The 19,407-nt window shown below is 40.4% G+C and overlaps 1 protein-coding gene across 5 annotated transcripts in view; it reads right to left on the bottom strand.

Annotated features, from left to right (window-relative positions):
• Positions 1-8,479: 8,479 nt before the first annotated feature.
• Positions 8,480-19,407, bottom strand: part of LOC103893060 (zinc finger protein 442) — a 31,093-nt gene continuing 20,165 nt past the window's right edge. For 4 of the 5 annotated variants that reach the window (XM_054539812.2, XM_054539813.2, XM_063719977.1 and 1 more), the window contains 3 exons: positions 12,076-12,202; positions 11,099-11,159; positions 8,480-10,413 (listed from right to left, as the gene is read on the bottom strand). In XM_054539812.2, the coding sequence (XP_054395787.2) occupies positions 8,910-10,413; positions 11,099-11,157 (1,563 nt within the window). In that variant the 5' untranslated portion in view covers positions 11,158-11,159; positions 12,076-12,202 and the 3' untranslated portion in view covers positions 8,480-8,909. The remainder of the gene's footprint in view (positions 10,414-11,098; positions 11,160-12,075; positions 12,203-19,407) is intronic. The other variant, XM_054539814.2, reaches the window with a different exon arrangement.

Here is a 19,407-nt window from a genome sequence, read left to right on the forward strand (position 1 = left end):
AAATGCAGAGTATTTTGCAGTTTGAAATAAAAGAACACTGGGGAAAAAAAGAAAAAAGAACACTGGACGGTATCTGGAAGGTGTAGGTGGAAATAAAGATCTTAGTAAAAAGAAATACATGGACAATTATAAAAGCTAGTATTTTTATTTATTTGTTTATTTGGGACAAGGTCTCACTTCCATTGCCCAAGATGCAGTGCAGTGGCACAATTTTAGCTCACCGTAGCCTCAACCTCCTGGGTTCAGGTGATTCTCCCACTTCAGCCTCCTGAGTAGCTGGGATTACAGGTGCATGCCACCAGGACTAGCTAATTTTTTGTATTTTTAGTAGATCTGCAGTTTTGCCATGTTGCCCAGGCTGGTCTTAAACTCCTGACCTCAAATGATCCACCTGCCTCAGCCTCCCAAAGTGCTTGGATTACAGGCATGAGCCACTGTGCCCAGCCTTAAGGGCTTTCTTATCATTGATTACTTTATATGAAAATGAATTAAACTCACCAATAAAAAAGGCAGAGATAGGCAGAATGGGTGAAAAATATGATCCAACTGTATTCTGCCTACTAGAAACTCATTTTAGATCTCAAGACACAAATAGGTTGAAAGGGAGGGCATGCAGAAAAATATTCCATGCAAATAGTAATCCAAATAGAACAGGGGTGGCTACACCACTATCATACAAAATAGAATTTAAGCCAAAAACTGTTAAAGGAGACAAAGAAGAATACTATTTATAAAAGATTCAATACATATAGAATATACAACAATTATTAACATATTTGCACTAAACAACAGAGGCCCAAAATAAATGAAGTAAACATTAACAGAAATGAAGAAGAAATGGAGAGTTCCACAGGAAGAATTTGAGACTTCACACTACATTTTCAAGAATGGATAGAACAATCAGATAGAAGATCAATAAAGAAATGAAATAACTTCAACAACACAATAAACAAAACAGAGAGACATAATGACATATACAAGCATACTTCACCCAATGACAGTAGAATACACATTCTGGTCAAGTGCACATGGAACGCTCTCTAAGACAGACCATAATTAGGACATAAAACACAAAAGCTCTTCATACGATTCTAAAAACTGAGATAATAAGATGTATCTTTTTCTTTTTGAGACAGGGTCTTGCTCTGTCACCTAAGTTGGGGCACAGTGGCATGACCACAGTTCACTGCAGCCTTGATTTCCCAGGATTAAATAATCCTCCCACCTCAGCCTCCTAAGTATTTGGGACCACAGGCTGGAGTGCATGTCACCAAGTGTGGTGGCTAATTTTTTCAAATTTTGTAGAGATGAGGTCTTACTATGTTGCCCAGGCTGGTCTTGACCTCCTGGGCTCAAGCAATCCTCCTACCTTGGCGTCCCAAAGTGTTGAGATTACAGGCGTGAGCCACCATATCTGGTCTCAAATGTATATTTTTGAAATACAGTGAAATAAAACTACAGATATCATTGGGAAAAAATACACACATAAGTGTAAATTAATTCACTCTTCAACAACCAATGGGTCAAATGAGAAATTGCAATAGAAAATACCTTAAGACCATGAGACTCTGTCTCAAAAAATAAAAGAGGTTGGGGGTGGTGCCTCAAACCTGTAATCCCAAAAGTTTGAGAGGCCAAGATGGGAGGATTGCTTGAGACCAGGAGTTTGAGACCAGCCTGGGCAACACAGTAAGACTCTATCTGTACAAAATAAATTAAAAAATTAGCCAGACACGCACATGCACCTATAGCCCCAATTACTTGGGAGGCTGTGGCAAGAGGGTCACTTGAGCCCAGGAGTTGGAGGCTGCAGTGAGCCCTGATTAGGCCACTGCACTCCAGCCTGAATGATAGAGTGAGATCATGTCTCAAAAATTAAAACAAAACAAAACAAAAAGAAAAAGAGAAAATATCTTGAGACCACTGAAAACAAAAACCTAACACATCAGAACTTATGACATGCAGCAATGGCAGTGCTAAGAGAAAATTTTATAGCTTTAAATGCATTAATTGCCTGGGTGCGGCGGCTTACACCTGTAATCCCAGCACTTTGCGAGGCTGAGGCGGGTGGATCACGAGGTCAGGAGTTTAAGACCAGCCTGGCCAACATGGTGAAACCCTGTCTCTACTAAAAATACAAAAACTTATCCAGGTGTGGTGGCAGGCACCTATAATCTCAGCTACTTGAGAGGCTGAGGCAGGAGAATCGCTTGAACCGGGGAGGTGAAGGTTGCAGTGAGCTGAGATTGCGTCACTGCCCTCCAGCCTGGGTGACAGAGCGAGACTCCATCTCAAAAGGAAAAAAAAAAAAAAGCATTCACTGAAAATGAAGAAAGAACTCCAATAAGTATTCTAATTCTTCAGTTTAAGGAACTAGAAAAGGAAGCGCAAACTTCTTTAAAAAGGTAGTAGACAAACTGGGTGTGGTGGTACATTCCTATAGTCCCAGCTGCTCAGGAGGCTGAGGGAGGAGCATTGCTTGAACCCAAGAATTCTAGGCTATAGTGCACCATAATCGTGCCTGTGAATAGCCACTACACTCCAGCCTAAGCAATATAGCAGGACCTTGTCTTTAATATTTTTTAAAAGGCACTACAAAGAAGTAAATAATAAAGATTAGAGCAGAGATAAATCAAATAGAGAATATAAAAACAACAGACAATATTATTGACACCAAAAGTTGGTTTGTGGATACAAAATGGAAGAAGAAACAAGTTCTAATTCATTTTGTGAGGCCAGCCTCACTTTGAGATGAAAGCCAAGAAAAGACATTACAAGAACAGAAAAAGACTACAGAATATCTTTTATGAATATTGAAGAATAAATTTTTTTTTTTTTTTTTGAGACGGAGTCTTGCTCTGTCGCCCAGGCTGGAGTAGAGTGGTGCGATCTCGGCTCACCGTAAGCTCCGCCTCCCGGGTTCACGCCATTCTCCTGCCTCAGCCTCCCGAATATCTAGGACTACAGGCACCCACCACCACGCCCGGCTAATTTTTTGTATTTTTAGTAGAGACAGGTTTCACCGTGTTAGCCAGGATGGTCTTGATCTCCCAACCTCGTGATCCGCCCGCCTCGGCCTCCCAAAGTGCTGGGATTACAGGCTTGAGCCACTGCGCCCGGCCTATTGAAGCATAAATTCTAAACAAAATACTGGCAAATGTACTTCAACAGCATATTTAAAGGATTATAAATATGGAATTTGTTGACCAGGAACAGTGGCTCATGCCTGTAATCCCAGCACTTTCAGAGGATGAGGTGGGCAGAGTGCTTGAGCCCAGGAATTTGAGACCAGCCTGAGCAACATGGCAAAACCCTGTCTCTACAAAAAATACAACAATTAATTGGGTGTGGTGGCATGTGCCTGTGGTCCCAGCTACCCAGGAGGCTGAAGTGGGAGTATCACCTGAGCCCGCACCACTCCATTCCAGCCTGGGCAACAGAGTGAGACATTGTCTCAAAAAAAAAAATGGGATTTATTCCCAGAATGCAAAAGTGGTTCAATATACAGTAATCAATGTAATGTACCACATTAAGGAAGAAAAGGCAAAAAACACATTTATCATCTCAAATGATACAGAAAAATAATTTGACAAAATTAAATACCTTATGTTCCTTTTAAAAAATACATTTGATAAACCAGGAATGGAAAGAAACTTCCTTAATAAGAAAAAAGTCATATATGAAAAACCTGTAGGTAACATGGTCAATTTGAAAGACTGAAAGCCTTCCCTCTAATATCAAGAAGACAGGATGCCCACTTTCAACAGTTCTATTCAATATACTAATGGAAGTTATAGCTAGAGAAATAAGGTAAGAAAAAGAAATAAAAGGAATCCAAATTGGAGAGAAAGAAGTAAAATTATCTGTGTTTACAGATTACATGATTCTATGTGGAGAAAACACTGAAGACTCCACAAGGGAAAAATAAAATTTTAGCGCTTATAAAACAAATGCAGCAATGTTGCAGAATATAAAATCAATACACAAAAATCAGCTGCTAACAATGAATAAACAATAGACTAACAAAGAATAAACAATCCAAAAAGAAAATTAAGAAAATAATTTTAGTTATAAAAGCATCAAAAAAAAGTAAAACACTTAAAAATAAATGAAACCAAGAAATCGGTGATGTGTACATTGAAAACTACAAAACATTCCTGAAGCAAATTAAGGAAGATAAATAAATGGAAAGATATCCCATGTTCATGGATTCCAAGACTTACTATTGCTAAGATTAAAATACTACCAAAATCAATCTACAGAGTCAATGTGATCCCTATCAAAATCCTAACAGCCTCTTATACAGAAATAGAAAGCCCTATTCTAAAATTCACTTCAAATCTCTAAGGATCTCTAATACCAAAATAATCTTGAAAAAGAACAATGTTGAAGAATTCACACTGCCTTATTTCAAAACTTACTGCAAAGCTACAGTGATCAAAACAGTATGGTACTGGTATAAGGACAAACAGATAGGCCAATGGAATAGAGTAGACAGCCTAGAAATAAATGCTCATATATAGGGTGAAATGATCTTTGACAACAGTGCCAAGATCATTCTTTTGTAGAAGGACAATCTTTCAAAAAATGGTGTTGGGAAAACTGGGTATCTACATGCAAATAATAAAAGTGAACCATCACATTATATCATGTATAAATAGTAACTTATATTTAATCAAAGACCTATACTTAAAAGCTAAAACTATAAAATACTTAGAAGAGGCTGAGTACAGTGGCTCATGGCTGTAATCCCAGCACTTTGGGAGGCTGAGCAGATCACTTGAGGTCAGGAATTGGAGACCAGCCTGGCCAACATGGTTAAACTCTGTCCCTACTAAAAATACAAAATTTAGACAGGCATGGTGGTGGGTGCCTATAATCCCAGCTACTTGGCTACTTGGGAGGCTGAGGCATGAGAATCGCTTGAACCTGGGAGGTGGAGGTTGCAGTGAGCCAAGAGCATGCCTGCGCACTCCAGCCAGGGTGACAGAGGGAGAAAAAAAAATTACTCCACAGAAAACATAGGGGAAAATTTTGTTAAATGTGGCAATGATTTATTGGATATGACATTTAAGGCACAGGTAACCAATAAAAGATAAACTGGACTACATCGAAATTAAAAACTTTTGCACACCAAAGGACAATCTCAAGATGAAAAGAAAACCTACAGAAAGGGAGAACACATCTGCATATCACATATCAAATAAGGGCTTAATACCCACAGTCTATAAAGAATTCCTACAACTCTTCCAAGCACTTGGGAGCTGAAAAAAAAAAGAAATTTTCTAAATATTAAAAATTCAAAATTTTAAATAAGAATTCCTATAACTCAACAACAAAACACAAATGACTCAATTTTAATATGAGCAAAGGATTTTAAAATAAACTGGTTCAAAAAATATGTAAACAACCAACAAAAACAAAAACCAATGCTCATTATTATTGGTCATTAGGGAAATGCAAATCACAACCACAATAAAAAACCAGTACAGAACCATTAATTGGCTATTATGAAAAAAAACACGACATAACCAGTATATGTGACAATGTGGAAAATAGAAACCCTTATGCATTGCTGGAGAGAATGTAAAACATTGTAGCCACTTTGTAAAGCAATATACCTGTTCCTGAAAAAGGTTTACACCAATTATTCTGTGAACCAGCAATTCCACTCCTAGGGATACATATATCCAAAAGAATTGAAAGCAGGGACTCACACAGACATATACATACCACATCCACGGCGGCCTTATTGATAGCAGCCAAATTATTACTGTGGAAACAACCCATGTTTATCAACATAAAAATGGATAAACAAAGTATGCTTTAACCATACAGTGGAAATTTATTCAAACACAAAAACAATGAGTTCCTGATACATGTTACCACATGGATAAACCTTGAAAATGTTCTGCTAAGTGAAATAAGCCAGACATGGAAGGACACATGCATACTTCCACATATATCTCTCTCTATGGATAGTCAAATTCACAGACAGAGAAAGTAGAATGGAGATTATCAGTACTTTGGGGTAGGATGGAATAGGTAATTACATGTATGGAACACTAAGTAGATACAGCAAGTAGCACAGTAACATGTATAAAATGATCCCTTCCTGTGTGTATTCTAGTTTGTACCAGCACTGTAAAAGAGACTTCCAGATGAGCAGTTCCAGTGGTTAATGTTGGTAGTTCAAAGGGTAACACTGCCCTCTAGGCAACATTGTGGAGGTCTACTTGAGATATATTTCACAAGTTATTCTCATGAATACTTCAATGAAACAGCTCTTATCAAGGCCCCCAGTGATCAAATGCTTGCCAAAATCTACAGTCAACCCTTTTTCTTTGTCTTATTCAAATTCTCAGTGACCTGTGACACAGCTGACCACTCTCCCCATATTGAAATACCTTCTTCTGGAGGCTTCCAGGAGAGGAAACCCATGTTTTCCCCCTACTACTTCATTGGGTGTTGGAAACCATTATGGAGTGAGGAAGTCAATGATTTCAGGAGCTTCTCCACTATTGATGCAGTATCAGGAATATCTCAAATGCTGCAAGGGAGGTTGGTGGGGAAGACAATCTATGACATGCTTGAAGATTTTATTGAGGAACACATTGACAGGACAAGAGCACCACCATCTTTATAACACCCTGCCATCCTAAGCTTTAAGTTTCTATTTGGCCACCTGGCCAAAACTGAAAATGTCAGCCCCGCCCATAACTTCAACAGAGCATAACGGCCCTAACTGTAACAGAACAGCCAGGACTTCCCCAACCCCTCCCTAACAGAATTTTGTTTCAAAGCACACTTCTCCACTGGGCCCTTTAAAAAAGCCTCAGGCTGTAAGAGAAGTTTGCACCTGACCCTGCCACTGGAAGCCCTTCTCAGGTTTACTCTCAATAAACCTGTCTCAACTGTTGAGCCACCTTCTCATCTCTCCTTTCCTTAATCTTTCTATCCCAACACATATAAGAGAGCATAAATACTTACTAACAAGGAACTCGAAGATATACTGAAATTCTCTACAGATAATCATGATAATGATGAGGCAGAAGACTTAGAAGAGGTAATATCAAATATGTGACACGTGAAACATCTGCAGCAGTTTTGGGGGCATCTACAGCCTCTGCAAGGTGAAAGTATTAAAGCTTACAATCCTCGCAGGGCACGGTGGCTCATGCCTGTAATCTCAGCACTTTGGGAGGCTGAGGCGCATGGATCACCTGAGGTCAGGAGTTCGAGACCAGCCTGACCAACATGGTAAAACCCCATCTCTACTAAAAATAAAAATTAGCCAGGCATGGTGGCGGGTGCCTGTAATCCCAGCTACTCTGGAGGCTGAGGCAGGAGCATCGCTTGAACCTGGGAGGTGGAGGTTGTAGTGAGTCAAGATCGCGCCACTGCACTCCAGACTGGGCAATAAGAACGAAACTCAGTCTCAAATAATAAATAAATAAATAAATAAATAAAAATAAAAATAAAATAAAGATTGCCATCCTCAAGTAAGATCCTTCAATGGAACAAAACCTCTGTGTCACCCGAGGGATAACATGCCAACAAACACTGCAAGGATATTTAAAGAAAAAGAACCAGCTTCCTACAACGTTTCTAACTAAGTATCTGCAAATATGAAGACAGATCCTTCAGTGTGTACACATCTTCAGCCCTCATGCTGAACAGATCCTGACATTAGTATTATTTAGTCTCTTCCAAACTCAGCATCTGCAATCAGAACCTGGTTCATCCAGCACAGATGATCATCCTGACATCCTGTCAAGATTCAAGTGAGCCTGATGTCTCACTGCTTATCTACAGTGCCACCCATCTAGTCACCTCAGTGAATCATATTAGGCACCATACTGTAATCATCATCATCATGATCATCATCATCATCATCCTTGGGTTATCAAGCAAGAAGGACCAGGATTTTCATAAGTGTTAACACACGATTCCAGGTCATTAAATAAAAGCAATCTATGATTGTTGAAAAAAAAGAAACTGTAGATTACAGGCTCATGCCTGTAATCCCAGCACTTTGGGAGACCGAGGCAGGCAGATCATCTGAGGTCAGGAGTTCAAGACCAGCCTGACCAATATGATGAAACCCCGTCTCTACTAAAAATACAAACAAAAAAAAAAATTAGCTGGGCATGGTGGCATGCACCTTTAATCCCAGCTACTTGGGAGGCTGAGACAGGAGAATTGCTTGAACCCAGGAGGCAGAGGATGCAGTGAGCTGAGATCGTGCCATTGCCCTCCAGCCTGGGCAATAAGAGTGAAACTCTGTTTTAAAAAAAAAAAAAAGAAAAAAAGAAACTGTAACATTCTAGGTGACATGTACTATGTAGGCAGGCCTGTGATGGTTGGGTCTGTTCTCAACATTATAGGATTATTTTCATATCATGATTCTCTAAAAAAAATACAATAAAATGACTATTTACATAGCTTTTACAACACATGAGGTATTTTAGTAACCTACTTTTTATTTTTACTTTTACAAAAGCTTTGGGTTGGTGAAAAATTAAGTAATCTAGGCATAATTTACGGGATGCAGGAGGATGTGGATAGGTGACATGCAAATGTCATTTTATAAAAGGGACACAGCATTTGTGGATTTAGGTATGCTTAGGGGGTCTGGAACCAATCTCCTGCATATGGTTAGGGGATAACCATATTCAAAAGAAACATCTTAAGGCTTTACCATTTGTTTGCATTCATGAGGCTTGTCTCCTATGTGATTTCTTTCACATTTTTGAAATGAAATAAAATTAATGAATGCTTTCCCACATTTATAGAGTATCTCTCCAGTGAGTCCTTTTATGTCTATGCAAGGAACTGAGAGAACTCAGTGCCTTCCCACATTCCTTACATTCATGCATCTTCTCTCCAGTGTGAATCCTTTCATGTCCTCAAAGGAAACGAGAACGAGTGAAGGCTTTACCACATTGTTGACATTCATAATATTTCTTTCCAGTGTGAATTCTTTCATGTCGTAGAAGGCAAGTGAGCCAAGAGAATGCTTTCCTGCATTCCTTACATTCATACGGCTTCTCTCCAGAGTGAATCCTTTCATGGACTTTTAAGTTACTGAAATGACTGAAGGCTTTCCTACATGTTTTACACTCATAAGGTTTCTCTCCTGTGTGAGTCCTTTTATGTTGAGAAAGGTATGTGAAACAACTGAATGCTTTCCCACATTCCTTACACTCATATGGCTTCTCTCCAGTGTAAGTTGTTTCGTGATTTTGAAAGGAATAGAAATCAATAAAGGCTTTCCCACATTTACATTTATAGGGTTTCTCTCCAGTGTGAGTTGTTTCATGTCTTCGAAGAGAACTAGAAATACGGAAGGCTTTACCACATTCTTTACATTCATAGGGTTTCTCACCAGTATGAGTCCTTTCATGTCTTTGAAATACACTGGGATAAATGAAGGCTTTCCCACATACCTTGCATTTATGAGGTCCATCTCCAGTGTGCATTATCATATGACCTCGAAAGCTTGAGCGATGAGATAGCGCTTTCCCACACTGCTTGCATTCATAGGGTTTCTCTCCAGTGTGAGTTCTTTCATGACTTTGCAGTGAACTAGGACAATCAAAGCCTTTCCCACATATCTTACATTTATGAGGTCCATTTCCAGTGTGCCTTATCATGTGTCTTTGAAAGCTTCCCAGATGATGAAATGCTTTCCCACATTGCTTACATTCATAGGGTTTCTCTCCAGTATGAGTTCTTTCATGTATTTGAAAAGAACTGGAAACACTGAAGGCTCTTCCACACTGTTTACATTTATAGGGTTTTTCTCCAGTGTCAGTTCTTTCATGTCTTACATAGGAACTGTAATCAGGGAAGGCTTTAGAACAGTGCTTGCATTCATATGGTTTCTCCCCAGTGTGTGTTCTTTCATGTCTTAGATAGGAATTGTAAATAGGGAAGGCTTTAGAACACTGCTTACATTCATACGGTTTCTCTCCAGTGTGAGTTCTTTCATGCATACGAAATAAACTAGGCCAAAAAAAGGCTTTCCCACACAACTTACATATATAAGGTCCACCTCCACGTTGTACTATTATGTGTCTTCGAAGGTTTCCCGAAGAACTGAAGGTTTTCCCACATTCCTTATAATCATAGCGTTTCTTTCCAGTGTGAGGTCTTTCCTGTCTTTGAAAGGAGTGGTGATAATTGAAGGCTGTCCCACATTGTTTATGTGTATGTGGCTTCTCTCCATATTCCTGACACTCAACTGGTTTGTGTCCAGCATCAAATGTGATATAGCAATTAAGGAATGAACAACCCATGATGACTTCTCCACGCACACTGCTTTTACATGGATCTACTCCAGGAGTTTTTTCATTCACGGTACTATCTGGAATCTGGCTACTTTCAGTGAATCTCTCTACAATATGACATCTGTAAAACATGAGAAGTATATTAATAAAGGTTTATTTATAAATGACTTTATATTTATTAGTAGGTACTGGATTTACATTTTTACATCATCATGCAACATGTAGGCTTCATGCACTGCTCAAACGTGAATGGACTGAATGTCGTACAAGATAACTCGACCCCAGCTGTTTTCTTGACAATGATAAACACATGGAATTCTTTTTTTTTGAGATGGAGTCTCACTCTGTTGCCAGGCTGGAGTGCAGTGGCGTGATCTTAGCTCACTGCAACCTCCACCTCCCGGGTTCAAGTGTTTCTCCTGCCTCACCCTCCTGAGTAACTGGGACTACAGGCATGTGCCACCATGCCCAGCTAATTTTTGTATTTTTAGTAGAAATGGGGTTTCACCATGTTGGCCAGGATGGTCTTGATCTCTTGACCTTGTGATCACTCGCCTTGGCCTCCCAAAGTGCTGGGATTACAGGCGTGAGCCACCACACCCGGCCGAATTCTTAATATTGTTTCTAAGGGAACTATTTTTGCAAACACTGAATAGTTACGTCATATTTATGTTTCTGCAGAAAATTTTATAGGAATAAATAAGTTTATACTGGGCTCGTTCATTTTCTTTGCCTAGTTGTATAATTTCCTGCATCCTAAGAATTGCTCCACAGATATATGTCTTTCTCTTGTGAGTGCAAATTACCTTAGGCTCCTCCTGGGATTTTTGTGCTGATCTTCAATGTTTGTGTCTTCCCATTTCATTCCTAAAAGGTGGACACAGAAAAAACACTGTAGATTATTATAAAATTCTAAAAACACTACAAGATTTTATGTACAATGGAATCAGGCATGATTCATTCACTGAATATAGTTGACTCTTGAACAACATAGGTTTGTTTGTACCTCACAAGTCCACTTATTTTTTTTTAAGATGGAGTCTCGCTCTGTTGCCCAGGCTGGAGTGCAATGGTGCAATCTCGGCTCACTGTAACCTCCGCCTCCCAGGTTCAAGCCATTCTCCTGCCTCAGCCTCCCAAGTAGCTGGGACTATAGGTGTGTGCCACCACACCCAGCTAATTTCTGGATTTTTAGTAGAGACGGGGTTTCAGGTGGGTTTTGAACTCCAGACCTCAGGTGATCTGCCTGCCTCAGCCTCCCAAAGTGCTGGGATTACAGGCATGAGCCACCACACCTGGCTCACAAGTCCACTTACATATGAATTTTCTTCAGTCTCTGCTACCCCTGGGACACCAAGACCAATTCCTCCTCTTACTCAGCCTACTCAATGAGAAGACAATGAGGATGAAAACCTTTATGATGATCCATTTCAACTTAATGCACAGTAAATACAGTTTATCTTCTTTATGATTTTCTTAACATTTATTTTCTCTAGGTTACATTATTGTGAGAATATAGTATGCAATATATGTGACAGACGATATATGTGTTAATCAATTGTTTTTGTGACCAATAAGACTGCCAGTCAACTGAAGGTTAAGTTGTAGTGAACAAAAAGTTATATGAATATGGACAACTGGTTGGGGACCTGGCACCCCTTAACCCTGTGTTGTTGAAGGGTCAACTATATCCCCTTTCCATATTTCAAATCATTCAATAGCATTGATGACCAAGAAAAAAATGTCTCTAATTGACTAAGTGAAGACATAATGTCATTTTTACCTATACAGTCCAGGTTCCTAATGGTTTCCCATATCACATCTCTGTACAGACTCTTCTGTGATGGACCCAGCAAAGCCCACTCTTCCCGGGTGAAGTTCACGGCCACATCCTCAAAGGCTACTGAATCCTGAAACATCCCATATGTACAAAGGAGTAAGGTTGAGACTGATAGTACCAAAAATTTATACCCGCTTCATAAACTCTGCATGATACTATTGTTTCTAAGCAATGATTCAATGACATGATAAATCCACCCTTTTTCTCTGCCTACACTCACTTTCTCCAACACAGCAATTCTGATGCTAGAATTGAATGTTGTTGTAGAAATAATAGTCAAACAGGAAAACAAGTCTCTTTTTGATGACTTAAATGAGTGAATTTTATTGCTGGCATCATCCCTAATGTCTACTTTATAGTGGGTCTGTAATTCCTGTCGTGACAAAGTCCTACTACTTACTGTGCAAGAATAGGAGTCCTGAGATGGTATATATTTACAAACACTGGTTAACAAAATTGGATCCTTCATGTACTCTAGGCACTGGATTTATAGAGAGTCTCCACCAACATAACTAATAACAGGTGCTGAGTGTGCATAAACTGTTTACGGAGAAAGTATAGTATTTGCTTAACTCTTTTATCTTGTCTTGGGGAGCTTGGAATTTTGTTACATGCTCAGCAGTGGGAACATAGCTGATCAGCCAATGCTAGGTTTGAATGTTTGTCCCCACCAAAATGCATGCTGAAACTTAATCCCCAATGTGACAGTAATGAAAGGTGGGGCTTGAAGAGGTTATTGGGTCCTGAGGATTTGGATCTCAAGAAAATCAAGATTAATCCATTCTTGGATTAATGGCTTAAAGAATAAATGAGTAGTGACAGAGTTGGACTTATGTCCCTATGAGAAGAGAAAGAGACCTGAGCTAGACACTCAGCTCCCTCATCACGTGATGCCCTGTGCCACACAGGGACTCGACAGAGTCTCCACCAGCAAGGAGGTTCTCACCAGATGTCCAACCTTGACCTTGGTCTTCCCAGCCTCCAGAACTACAAAATACATATATTGTTTCATTTAAATCATCTAACTTCAGGTATTCCGTTATAAGCAACAAAAAACACACTAAGGTAGACACAAGGAAACACTCTGGGCAGTGAGTCTGTAATGAATGACATCCATAAATAACTTTTCAAATTATTTATTGCAACATGTTACTTGGGGATTCAGCCCATTCTATGTGATTACACTAAGACAGAACATTTAGAAGCTGGCAACAGGTTTCCTCTAGATCAAATATAGCAAAGCAAGACAAAAGACTAATAAAATATACTTCACCATCCCAATGCAAGAATTTTAAACTTTTTATTAGGTAATGCCAACGGAGAATAACGGGGACAGATTGCACATGTTCTTAGAAAGAACTCAATGTTACCTCTCATGAATATCGATAATATTCCCTAAATAGCTAAATCAGACCTTTAGTAGTCAACAAAAAAAGATATCCCCAAAACTAATAGAAGTCACACATGTATAAAAATGCTCAAAACTTCCTCACCAACAAAGTGACGGCTTTACAAGAACAGATAAAGAATTTTTTTTTTTTTTTTTTTTTTTTTGGGAGACAGAGTTTTGCTCTGTTGCCCAGGCTGGAGTGCAGTGGCACGATCTCAGCTCACTGCAGTCTCCGTCTCCCAGACTCAAGCAATTCTCCTGCCTCAGCCTCCTGAGTAGCTGGGATTACAGGGGTGTGCCAGCACACCCGGCTAAAACATTTATGATGATCCATTTCAACTTAATGCACAGTAAATATAGTTTCTCTTCTTTATGACTTTATTTTCTCTAGCTTACTTTACTGTGAGAATATAGTATGCAATACATGTGACAGACAATACATGTGTTAATCAATTGTTTTTGTGACCAATAAGGCTGTCAGTCAACTGAAGGTTAGTTGTGGTGAACAAAAAGTTATACGAATATGTACAGACCTCAAGATTAAATGAGTAAAAAAAATATGTATGAAAGACAAAACTAGTCTTTTAAACAGTAACAAGGTCTTTTTCAGATTTAACGAGATGAGAATTTTCTTAAGTAAGAAAATAAAGGCTGGGCGCAGTGGCTCACACCTATATTCCCAGCACTTTGAGAGGCCAAGGCAAGTGGATCTCTTGAGCCCAGCAGTTCAAGACCAGCCTGGGCAACATGGTGAAATGTGATCACTACAAAAAATACAAAAATTAGTCCAGGTGTGGGGGTGCATGCCTGTAGTCCCAGCTACCTGGGAGGCTGAGGTGGGAGGATCACCTGAACCCAGGGAAGTAGAGGCTGCAGAGAGTCTGGATGACATCACTGTACTCTAGCCTGGGCAACAGAATGAGACCCTGTCTCTCCTCAACCTCACAAAACAAAGAAAAGACAGTTGGTCCCAAATGAGGAGTCTTCCAAATTCAACTCTATTAAAATTAGGCATAGTGGCTCACACCTTTAATTCCAGCATTTTGAGAGGCTGAGGTGGGAGGATCCCTTGAGCCCAGGAGTTTGGGGCTGCAGTGAGCTGTGATGGCGCCACTGCGCTCTAGCCTGGGGTCACGGAGCAAGATTCTATCTCAAAAAAAAAAAAGAAAAAGTCCATCAAACTGTAGAATGAAATAAAAAGATAAACCGCCATCTAGAAAGAAATACTAGCAATCCCTCCAAGTGAAAACTGGTTAGTATGTACAGTATGCTTAAAAACAAAAAGAAAGGCCAGGCGCAGTGGCTCACGCCTGTAATTCTAGCACTTTGGGAGGCTGAGGAGGGCAGATCACCTGAGGCTGGGAGTTCAAAAACAACCTGAGCAACATGGCAAAACCCTGTCTCTACTAAAAATATAAAATTAGCTGGGCATGGTGGCGGGTGCCTGTAATCCCAGCTACTCAGGAGGCTGAGGCGGGAGAATCGCTTGAGCCCAGGAGGCGGAGGTTGTAGTGGGCTGAGATCGCTCCATTGCACTCCAGCCTGGGCAACAAGAGTGAAACTCCATCTCAAAAAAAAAAAAAAAAAAGAGAGAGAGAAATAAGGCAATAATATCCAAATAAATTAAACATGAAAAAAGACTGAAAATTACTTCACAGAAGATGAAAGACCACAAAGAAAAAAATGCTCAATACCAATGCTAATCAGCAAAAACCAATGGAGATACATAAAACATAAATCTTTACAAGGCATAAACACACACATATACATGGTCTGAAAGTTGATCTACACCTGCTATTAGGATTTCCTCATAAATTTAAACTATCCATAATCTACAATACAACAATTTTTTCCCAATGAATAGTATCCCAATGAGTTAAAAATTCACGAAGTGTTAGCACTTAGGGACAAAAAAAGAATATTTTCAACAACATCATAAGGTTAACCTGAAAGAACTCAAGTCCCACGAACAGTGAAATGTGTGAGGACTTGGTGACCCACAGCTTCAGACAACAGCATATGTCAAACAGATTGAAGCAAATAAACAAATCAAAAACCTTTTCATCGTATTTTCTCCCCTCTCCTTTCATCTCTTCATGTCTTTGGAGTCAACTAAATATTTCTCATTATTCCAATTTGTTTATTTTCTTTGCATTTTAGTTCTATTTTTTTGCATTACATTTTAACAAGCTGCTCCTGGGAAGCGGTTCTCATACTTTATTTGCATTACAAGCATCTGGAGGACTTAACACAGATTATTGGATCCTACCCCCAGAATTTCTTTTTTTTTTTTTTTTGAGACGGAGTCTTGCTCTGTCGCCCAGGCTGGAGTGCAATGGCGCGATCTCAGCTCACTGCAATCTCCACCTCCCGGGTTCAAGCAATTCTCCTGCCTCAGCCTCCCAAGTAGCTGGGATTACAGGTGCCCGCCACCATGCCCAGCTAATTTTGTGTAATTTTAGTAAAGATGGGGTTTCGCCATGTTGGTCAGGCTGGTCTCGAACTCCTGACTTCAGGTGATCTACCCGCCTTGGCCTCCCAAAGTGCTGGGATTACAGGTGTGAGCCACCACGCCCGGCCCTACCCCTAGAATTTCTAATTCAGTAGGACTAGAGTACAATCCTGAAATGTGCATTCCTTTTTAAATTTTGATGTTGTTTGTACATATTCACAGGGTACAGATGTAATGTTGCCACAGTGATATAGTGCATTGTGGTGAATGAAGTCAGAGCCTTCAGTGCATCCATCACTGCAGCAAGGCACATGTACCCACCAAGCAACCGCCCATCATCCACCATCCTCCACCCTCCTAGAGTCTCCACTGACCATCATTCCACACTCCGCTTCCATGTGTACACATTATTTACACGTGGGAGGTATATTTGCCCACTTTTTTTTTGTTTTTTTTTTTGAGATGGAGTTTTGCTCTGTCGCCCAGGCTGGAGTGCAGTGGTGCAATCTCGGCTCACTGCATCTTCTGCCTCCCGGGTTTAAGCAATTCTCTGCCTCAGCCTCCCAAGTAGCTGGAATTACTGGCACCCACCACCACGCCCAGCTAAATATTTTTGTATTTTTAGTAGAGATGGGGTTTAACCATCTTGGTCAGGCTGGTCTTGAACTCCTGACCTCATGATCCACCCGCCTTGGCCTCCCAAAGTGATGGAATTATAGGTGTGAGCCACCGTGCCCAGCCTATTCACCCACTTTTAAGTGAGTACATGTGGTATTTGTCTTTCTGTGTCTGAATTGTTTTGCTTAAGATAATTGCCTCCCAATCCATCCTTGTTGTCACAAAGGACAGGATTTCATTCTTTTTCATGGCTGAATAGTATCCCAATGAGTATACACACCACATTTTATTTATCCAATCCTCCACTTAGGTCAATTCCGTATCTTTGCTTTGTGAATAATGCTGCAATATGCAGATGAGTGCAGGTATCTTTTTGATGTACTGATTTCTTTTCCTTTAGATAGATACCCAGTAGCATATCTGAGATACTCAGCATAATACTGAGTGCATATTAATGGTAATATTAACTAACTGAAAACAGAAAAGAGGCAAAACTATGCTTCTAGATAAATACACACTGAATCTATAATGAGTAACGAAATACAAACTCTAGGTCAGTTATGCTTCTGACCTGTAGTGTCTTACCTCACACAACTTCTGACAACAAACGTATGGCATTTGCTGAACACCAATTCTCCAACAAAAACTGGTATCCACCCCACATTAGTACAGATCCCACAAGTTGAGGGTTGAGTGTCACAACCCATCAGCCACCAGGCAGATGCCAGTGGCAAGCCCCAGAGACCATCCTTTTAATCAAATGTGTTTAAAACCAATGGCCCCCTCCTCAGGGTCAATAATGTGCCAAGCCCACCCACAGAACTGTGCAAGTCACTCTGCTTAAGGTTATCAGTTTGTTAATAAAGGATATCTCAAGAATAGCCAAAAAGAGAGAGGCACAGCAAAGGAAGGAGAGGGATTGGCAAACCTTCCCCTCTTGGCTGACATTACCCACCCAGCAAATCCAAATACATTTTTTATTATATCAAAGACCCAGATAAACTCTCAGATTCATAAGCCCTTTTTCCATCAGGCAGAATCAAAAGGTGTCTTTCTCTAAATCAGCCGTGACAGACTTTTTAATTCGTACTCTGATTATACCAACTGAGTGAATGCAAAACCAGGCTACTGATAATGTTGAATTTTACCCAAGGCCTGTAATTCTAGTAAATAAGTAAGATGAGAGAAAATCACCTCAACTCCCCAAGCCCAGTTCTTTGTGTTCTGGACAAGCAGCCGTAAAACAAAACAAAACAAAAGCACCCTTTGCTTACATAGATTATGCCCCTCCCCCATTTTCTAAACTATAACTCAGCCAGATAAAGAACCTCCAAATTCGCATTTTTTATCTTATGATTAGCTGAGCAGTTTTGTCTTCACTGATCATACTCAACAAAATACATCTAAAGAAAACTTTGCTTAAGTTTCTCTCCTTGCTCCAGGACCGTGAACTTTGACTCATCCTCAGCCTGAGCTAGCACAAAACCCCTCTTTCATAACCCATCTTAAGAACAGACTTAGGTTAGAGTAAAACACTCTCTGATCTAGAATCTGATTCTCAGCCTGGCGTGGTGGCTCACACCTGTAATCCCAGCACTTTGGGAGGCCGAGGCGGGCAGATCCATGAGGTCAGAAGATCGAGACCATCCTGGCTAACATGGTGAAACCTCATCTCTACAAAAATATAAAAAATTAGCCGGGCGTAGTGGCATGTGCCTGTAGTCCCAGCTACTCGGGAGGCTGAGGCAGGAGAATCACTTAAACCCGGGAAGTGGAGGTTGCAGTGAGCTGAGATCATGCCACCGCACTCCAGCATGGGCAACAGAGCTCTCGAGACTCTCATCTCAAAAAAAAAAAAATCTGATTCTCACCTTCCATCCTGCTCTCCCCTTCGCATCTTCCTTCTAATCTTGGTTGCGCTTCCCTTAGCAAGAAAAGAACTTTTCTGCCCAACCTTAGAGATGCCTCAGATCTTTTTTTTTTTTTTTTTTTTTTTTTTTTTTTTTGAGACTGAGTTTCACTCTTGTGAGCCACCGCGCCTGGCTGGGATGCCTCAGATCTTATACTTGATGCTTTCCCGTTTTGCAGTACTCCTTTAGAATGAAGTCACTTCTTAGCTAAATCCAGATTTATTTTAATTGAGGATGTCTAGCAACAGCCCCACAACAGTAACAAATACAACCTCAAACAGGGAATCACCCCAACCGCCTCAGCTTTCTAATGCTCTGTAGCTTCTCTAAGTATAAAAGGCTTCTCCCATGGCTGGAGTGATCAGGAGGCTCCCAGGAAGAACCAATTTAAGTGGGCCTTCAATAACCTCCCTTTGCAGGCTCAAGATTGGCCTCAACTGGGAGTCACCGGCCTCAGGTCTCTCCACCCCACTCAAGGCCATTCACTTCCCTCCCATGCCTTACATGGGAAGTTACTTGGTTTAGTTAGCATTTATTTATTTATTAGTTAGTTTAGTTAGTATATATTTATTTAGAGATGAAGTCTCACTCTGTCACCCAGACTGGAGTGCAGTGGCGCGATCTCAGCTCACTGCAACCTATGCTTTCCAGGTTCAAGTGATTCTCCTGCCTCAGCCTCCCAAGTAGCTGGGACTTCAGGTGTGGGCCGCCACGCCTGTGGTGGTGGTGGGCGCCTGTAATCTCAGCTAATCAGGAGGCTGAGGCATGAGAATCACATAAACCTGAGAGGTGATGCTTGCAGTAAGCCAAGATTGTGCCATTGCACTCCAGTCTAGGCAACACAGCAAGATTCCATCTCAAAAAAATAAATAAATAAAAAATAAAGGTAGGCTGGGAGCGGTGGC

This window comes from Pongo abelii, chromosome 20, assembly GCF_028885655.2.
Source record: "Pongo abelii isolate AG06213 chromosome 20, NHGRI_mPonAbe1-v2.0_pri, whole genome shotgun sequence".
Classification (NCBI taxonomy): Eukaryota; Metazoa; Chordata; class Mammalia; order Primates; family Hominidae; genus Pongo; species Pongo abelii.